At 33.6% G+C, this 7,500-nt stretch overlaps 2 protein-coding genes across 2 annotated transcripts in view; one reads left to right on the forward strand and one right to left on the reverse strand.

The window, feature by feature from the left end:
* Nucleotides 1-6,626, forward strand: part of nudt6 (nudix (nucleoside diphosphate linked moiety X)-type motif 6) — a 14,891-nt gene extending 8,265 nt beyond the window's left edge. Inside the window, exons 4-5 of the mRNA XM_082177124.1 lie at nt 2,863-2,917; nt 3,964-6,626. Coding sequence (XP_082033250.1) covers nt 2,863-2,917; nt 3,964-4,367 — 459 coding nt within the window. The 3' untranslated portion in view covers nt 4,368-6,626. The remainder of the gene's footprint in view (nt 1-2,862; nt 2,918-3,963) is intronic.
* The window catches only part of fgf2 (fibroblast growth factor 2), a 10,100-nt gene continuing 6,895 nt past the window's right edge, over nt 4,296-7,500 (reverse strand). The window contains exon 3 of the mRNA XM_082177200.1: nt 4,296-7,249. Coding sequence (XP_082033326.1) covers nt 7,064-7,249 — 186 coding nt within the window. The 3' untranslated portion in view covers nt 4,296-7,063. The remainder of the gene's footprint in view (nt 7,250-7,500) is intronic.

A 7,500-nucleotide genomic window follows, 5' to 3' on the forward strand; every position in this document is an offset into this window, starting at 1 on the left:
AAAAAATTGCATTCATTTTTCTTGGACTGACCAAACAATTTAAAGGGAGAATGTATAAAACATACATTTTAACATTATACGTCAAATTTTGATGTTAAATCCACAAGTGTTTTTATACACTTTTTGCATCTTTTATATTATGATTATCAATCCCTTCAACACTTCCTTTTTTATTTTTAGTTCTTTTACTGCTATTTTTTAATCTATGTTCTTCTATTATAAACTGTTTAGGAAACGCTAAATTATTTAACCCCTTAACTCTCTCCCCCCTTTCTGAGAATGGACATTAAAATGCACTATTCAAACTTAAATGGTTGTAATTCAAGAATGCTTTGGAGTATAGACCTAAGTTTGGTCTTGTTTTAAAGGGAAACAAATAGCAGATTATTGCTGAAGTGAAAGCATAAAAAATGTAAGTCTGAAAAAGTTATGGAAGTTTAAATTTACAGTAAATCAAATATAATTTATTTAATATTTTTTTCTTTTATATAAAATATATATTTGACAAAATATATTTACTATAAAATTACTATAAATCAAAGCCATATATCTAACAAAGTTGTGTTCTAAATTTGAAGTTGATATCACAAAAATTGAAGTTCCCATGAGATTTTGTTTAGGCGTAGTTCCAGAAATAGCCACCGGGTGACATTGAATTTAATTGTATGCATTCTGCCGTAACAAATTAATACATTTCTGTCCAAATATCACTTCTGTCACAAAATATGGAACCTTGAGACTCAGACCTTTCTGTCAATATGTTTTTTGTCAAGATTAGAAAAGATTTTGATCATAAATTATGAAACATAATGATGCCCAAAAGGGGAGGAGCCTGATAAAATAATTTAGAGTACCGTTTCTATGGTAACGCAATGTCCAATTTCAAAACGATTATCACAGGATGAATTCAGAGATCGTAAGCTTTCAAATGATACCTAATTTATGATAACTACTAAAATATGTGATGTAATAAAAAAGATATTATATTTTAGAGAATAATATATATATTATAATTTTTAGAGGATAATATTTTCTAATTTTTTATTGACAAATACTAGATTATATGTTCTATTATGAACGTTTAGCATGAAAACCAAAGTTTCAATTATTAAAAGTGTGTGTGTCGACTTTTTGTGACCAACGCCAGAACTCCTGTTATGATGGAGATTTTTTGAGGTGCGCTCTTGTCATAATTTCATATGTTACTGTTCCTACATAATTTGTAACAAAAAACTGTGCTGAAATATCTATTAAGGAGTCTTAGACCTTTCCAACGATATATAGTTTGTCATGATTAAATTAGGATTTAATAGGGGACGGTGACCGTTATTAAATGCATAACATGTTGTCATTATTCCAATTATTCAATTTATCTTGCATTCATAATGTAGATAAAAGTAATTCCACAAATATTTCACACGTAATTGCCCACAAAAATATGAATTTTATTGAAAGTACAGAAATATTGTCATATCACAAACCTTTAACATCACACACACGACTGGTCTGCTCTCTGCTGTTCCTCTCCTGTACTAATGCACTCAGAACTACTCAAGTAAAGAACATTTGATTTATAACTAGCAGCATTTCCTAGATTATTTTAAAACTCTGTATGTAATGGACCTCAGTAGTCCACAATCTCAAATCTAAAACTTATAAGACACATTTTTTTATGAAAATATTTGATATTGTATTGATAGATATAAATAATATTTAGATAATCTGTGAACGAGGAATGAAAATGATAAAAATAGCAATATTTGCTTCCTCAGTATTTTTGTCTTTTTTTCCCAGTACAAATATCTTAAGTATTTTTTCGGAATAAAATATAAAAAATTAAGTGAGTTTGATCTTAAAACAAGAACATATATCTGCCAATGGAGTTAGAAAAATAGTCTTAATTCAAAAGAGAAAACTAGATTATTTTATAAATAATTTTTCTATTTTTTCTTGTTTTAAGCTCAAACTCGCTTCATTTTTGCACATTTTTCAGAACACAAAACTTAATATCTTATGTAATTTTGCTACTTTGCATTCGGGTCCGTCCCGGAAGAGGTACTGTACATCATTTTTATTTAAAAATCCATAGTTTTAAGTAAGAAGATGGTATTTTGTAAGTGTATTAAGACTTATAAGACTTAAGAAAGGCAAAATACACATCATTTATTTATTTTTTCAGAATTTTTAAACCAAAAATGGTTCGCTTCAGGTTCGCTTTGACCCGAAAGTGAGCTGTGGCTTTACACATGAAATTATGCAGGTTTTTTTTATAATAATACATAATAATATGTATGTTTTGTAAATTTAGACTCTTTTCTTCAAGTTTCAAATGAGTCAAAAGTCAATGGAGTTCATACTGGAAGTTCTCATATTATATGTTCTTATAAATTTCAGCTAATGATACATTCAAATAAAATTGATCATAAATGTAGATAAAAATATATATTTTCTTGCATGCTGTAGTTCTTAAAAAAAGTTTAAATTTCAAAGAATTTCTATTTTTTATATATTAATAAAAAGGGGTAAATAAAGTATTAGCACGGTAAAAAAAACAAAAAACATGGTAATATTCAAAACGTTTGTGCATTCACTCATTAATGAGAAATGATTGATTAGATGCAATATGGTTTTAGTTGAAAATTATTACGTTTTATATTAATGTTTTATTAGCTTTTGTTCCAATGCATTTAAGGCATTAGTAGGGTTAAGAATGTTTAGATATTTGTACTGTAAAAACAAGACAAAAACACAGGAAGAACATCTTTTTACAGTGAGAAATATAAAACGAATAATTTCCATAAAAATATACTTCTAAATAAAACAACATGCACGTGTTAAACATAACTTTTCTGTCCTTTCCAGACTACGAATGCTTGGAAGTTTCCGGGTGGTTTATCAGATCTTGGAGAAGACATCGGTAAGATTCAGATCCAATTGAAACAAAATCATAATTTCCGCATAATTTCCAATCACAATCACACACATCAAAAGTGCATTAATAAGATCATCTTCTAAGATATTTGAGACCCTCAAGACATTCAGTTACAAAAATTAACCTTCTTTACTACACAAATGACTCGTATATAATTATTTATCGATTACATTTTAGCATAAATCACAATGCTATCTCTGAAAAATAAATGTTTTGTATAAACAAAGTTACATTGTGTTCACATGCTGAACAAGACACATCATTTCACTCAGAACTTTTTCATCCTACTGTATGTTTCTCTAAATCTCATGATATAAGATACAGTAAACCAAGTTATTACAGTGTTAATAACTGTAATATTTAAAGTGTAATGTGGATTTATTCCATCAGCAGCTCAGATGCTACTTCTATTACTTGTGCATCTATACTGTAAAAACATATATTTAAAAAAAAGTTGTGAATAAACAATATTATTGGAGTATATTTTACAAGAAAATACTATTTATACTTCAAAATGAGATGTGTTGCTTGCAGATTCTTTGTGATTATTTTAATTTACTAGCGATTTTTGAGTGAAAATTGTTTCTACACCAAATTTTTTCTGCTTTCCTACAATCTTTACACTACAAAACAATTCTTACTTTGCATTTTTGTCTTGTTTTCCATATCGAAACATTCTTAAATCAAGATGCATTTACTGGATACACAAAATGACTGAAGATATTAAGTCTTGTTTTATGAAAAAAATAATCAAAATAAAGCGAGTTTGTGCTTAAAACAACACTTAAAAAATCAGAAAAATTATCTTAATTCAAAGGGATTTTTTTTTTTTTACTCAATTGGCAGATATTTAAAGCAAAAACTCACTTAATTTTGATACATTATTAATAAAACAAGACTTAATATCTTTCGTCTCCAGTAAATGCATCTTGATTGAAGAATGTTTCGATGTTTGCGCTGGAAAACGAGACAGAAACACACACATTTATTGCAGTGTATTTGCTCAGTTCTGACGGGACGCTTTGTTCCAGGTGAGACGGCCGTTCGAGAGGTTTTCGAAGAAACCGGGATCCGATCTGAATTCCGATCTCTCCTGAGCATTCGCCAGCAGCACAATCACCCGGGAGCGTTCGGGATGTCCGACATGTACCTGATCTGCAGACTCAGTCCGCTTTCGTACGACATCGACTTCTGCACGCAGGAGTGTGTGCGCTGTGAATGGCTGGATCTGACCGAACTCGCCGAGACCAGCGAGACCACGCCGATCACCAGTCGCGTCGCTAAACTGCTGCTGTACGGACTGGGAAAGGGTTTCCACAACATTGACCTCGCGATGGAGACGCTGCCGGCTGTTTACTCCGGCTTGTTTTATCAGCTTTATCACAGGCGTCTGCCAGACACACAACACACTCTTCACAATAAAGATCCCAATTAGAACCGAAAACGCCTTTACAGTCTTAGAAACAGGTGCTATATTGAACAATGTTAACGCTTTAAAGTCCCCCTGTGGTATAAATCCAGCTTTTAATGTAGTTTATGTGTCTATGTGGTGTTTTTAATATGCTTTAAGACAAAGCATGTGTAAGTTCATAAGTCGACACCATTGCTGAGTATTTTCTCCTTAAAACTGCAGTGAACCAAAGACAGTCTCAAACACACGCTTTGAAATCGCGGGTGTTTCTGACGTCACAAACTACCTTGTAACCAATCAGATCAACGTGTGATCGTCAACCAGTGGATCTCTGAGCTGAGTGAGTGAGTGGAGGCGGGGCTCATTTGCATATTCATAGAACCGCGCATACTAGATGAGGCAAGGGTGTCGAGTTACATTCAAGCTAAACGAAAAAACGTTTAAATATGTCATTTTGGTGATTAAAGGTGAGTTTTAAGTGATAAAATGATTGACTACAGGGGGACTTTAACTAAATGCATGATACTTTCATGTTTAGTCATTTACAATGTTCTAGTAATAAAGTATCTTTAAGTCATACCGTTTTATTTCAATTAGAAAAAAATTAAAACAAAATAAAATGATCGCGTGATGGAAAAGGTTCTACACGTGAAGTGCCTGACGGAGTTTCTAAGAGTGATATTTTGCACAAGAGAGTGAATCTTATAAAGACTTTATCTTCAAAACACACACTGTAAGCCGGGTTCACGCTGTACGATTCATAACAGTCACACTATAGTAGATCTGCATGATCAATCGTTAAACACCCGCGCGATTTTATTCCTAAATGACAACGATTCGCCAAAATCAAAGTTCTGATCCAGAGAGAGCCGTCGTCATGTGACAGCCTTTTCAACCACAGAGTATCAGTATTTCTATCTTACAATAGTTCAAATTATCACAGTACTGGATAAAAGTTTATAGCTTGGATATAAACACTGTGTATGTCACTGAATCATTCATTCGAGATTCATTCAAAAACGCTGATTTCTCCAGCAGTGAATCAAGTCTTTATGAGTGAGTCGTTGAATCATTCACTCAAGAGATTCATTCAAAAACGCTGATTCATCCAGTAATGAAACAAGTCTATATGAGTGAGTCGTTGAATCATTCACTCAAGAGATTCATTCAAAAACGCTGATTCATCCAGCAGTGAAACAAGTCTTTATGAGTGAGTCATTGAATCATTCACTCAACCCGATTCAAATTCATTAAAATTATAAATAGACTGCAGCAATTAACATTTTGTCAGAACCTCTAGTAAATTAAATGTCTAAAAGAACGGTTTGTCGTCGTCTCACTAATCGCTTTATCAGGTTCGGCGCTCCTTCTGGTTTTTGATTCGCCGGTTGTCTTAGGAAATTTCGTCGGAGGTAAAATTGGGATTAAAATTTAAATTCTCAGACGGTCAAATCGGGGCCAAAATCGTACAGTGTGAACCTGGCTTTATGAAAACAATGTTTTGAAGAGTGTACTTTTAACCTCTAACTAAGTTACCTCAAATAAAACATAAACGTTACTGTTACTCGTTACTCGCAGCGACAATCAAGACTGTTGTGTAACCAAACTCAAGAGAAGCTTATTTTCTCGGACAAGATGATATATGAAAAAAAAGAATAAAGTTGTATGAAAAACATTCACTGTGTACTTCCCTTCATCAAAGCAAAACTTTGTCTTTTGCAAAAACCCTTTTTTTTTCCTCTAAAATACAGTATAGAAATATATTTTGCATAAAGAGAAAACCTCTACGGAGCAGCATTAGATAAACTCACATTTTGTGGCCGTACTGACATTCCTGCAAGAAGATGCAGACACACAATCCAACTGGAAATGCAGATCTGTGAACTCTTCCAACCAAACCCACCGAGGGAACGAAGCGGAACAATGATGTATGTGGAAAGTTGGATCTGAGATCGTATCGCTGGGATCTGGAGCCACATTAGCGTCACTGATGAGAGAGTCTCTTCTGAGGATATTACTGATACAGTCAAACCAACATTTATTCAGACGCCTTCAACATTATCACAGTTTATTCACTATAGTTTAGAAAATGGTAATAAAACATGAGCAGAACTCAGTTGATATTTGACTGGTTTTGTCCGTCCTTCTGTTAGACTGTCTCACACATGAATTATGTTGAATATCTGTCAGCTGTTAAATTTAACTACACTATTAGATAATACCAGTTTAGCTCAACCAATCACCAAGCGATGCTTCATTTTGTTCAGTCTGTGTGTAAAAAGAGCATTAGCAATTAAAGACAAAACACTTCAGCAAAACATGATCAGCTCAAAGTGTCGGAATAATGTTTGCTCCCAAATTTTTTATACATTTGACTGGTTATCCACTGTATGAAGATTTTTTTGGGTCTAATGTGTCACAGTTTACCTTATTTTGCTCTCCTCACCTACATAAATGAACTATAGTGTCCTGCACACACTAGTGAATAATATATATATCTGGTGTCTGAATAATTTTTGGTTTGACTGTCTCTCCACGAACAAATAAACCCTGTAATGCTCTCCAGTACAAGCGCGTTTTCCAGACCCGGTTCTTGACGGTGAAAGATCTGCACTTTTGAAGCGGCTCCTGGCGATCCAGTTGACCTTTAACCTTCCGGATCCGCTCGTCATTCTCAGTGTCGGGTTGGTTAGAAGCGCGTCAGTCTGGTTTGGGGTTGATCAGCACTTGGCTGACATGGGCAGGAACAGAATGGCCTTCTGGCCCGGACTGGTCTTCGAGCCGGATTTATACTGGCCCGTCCTCTTCAAAGCCACGTACCAGTCCGGGTATTTACGGGATCTGTACGTGTTGTAGTTGTTCGACTCCAGGCGCTCCAGGAAATAACATTCATCTGTTGTTCTTCTCTGAGAGAGAGAGAGAGAGAGACGGAGACGACATTAAGACACATTGAGACATCTTTTTTAGCATTAAAAAGTTTTTCACTACAAAAATATATTATCAGCATAACAATTGGTCCCCCTGTAGTAATTTTATCCATTAAACTCATATTTAATCACCAAAATTACATATTTAAAAAGTTTTTTCGTTCATCTTGAATGTAACTCGACACCCTTGCCTCATTTAGTATGCGTGGTTCTGTGAACATGCAAATGAG

This window comes from Leuciscus leuciscus, assembly GCF_965113295.1.
Source record: "Leuciscus leuciscus genome assembly, chromosome: 8".
Lineage (NCBI taxonomy): Eukaryota > Metazoa > Chordata > Actinopteri > Cypriniformes > Leuciscidae > Leuciscus > Leuciscus leuciscus.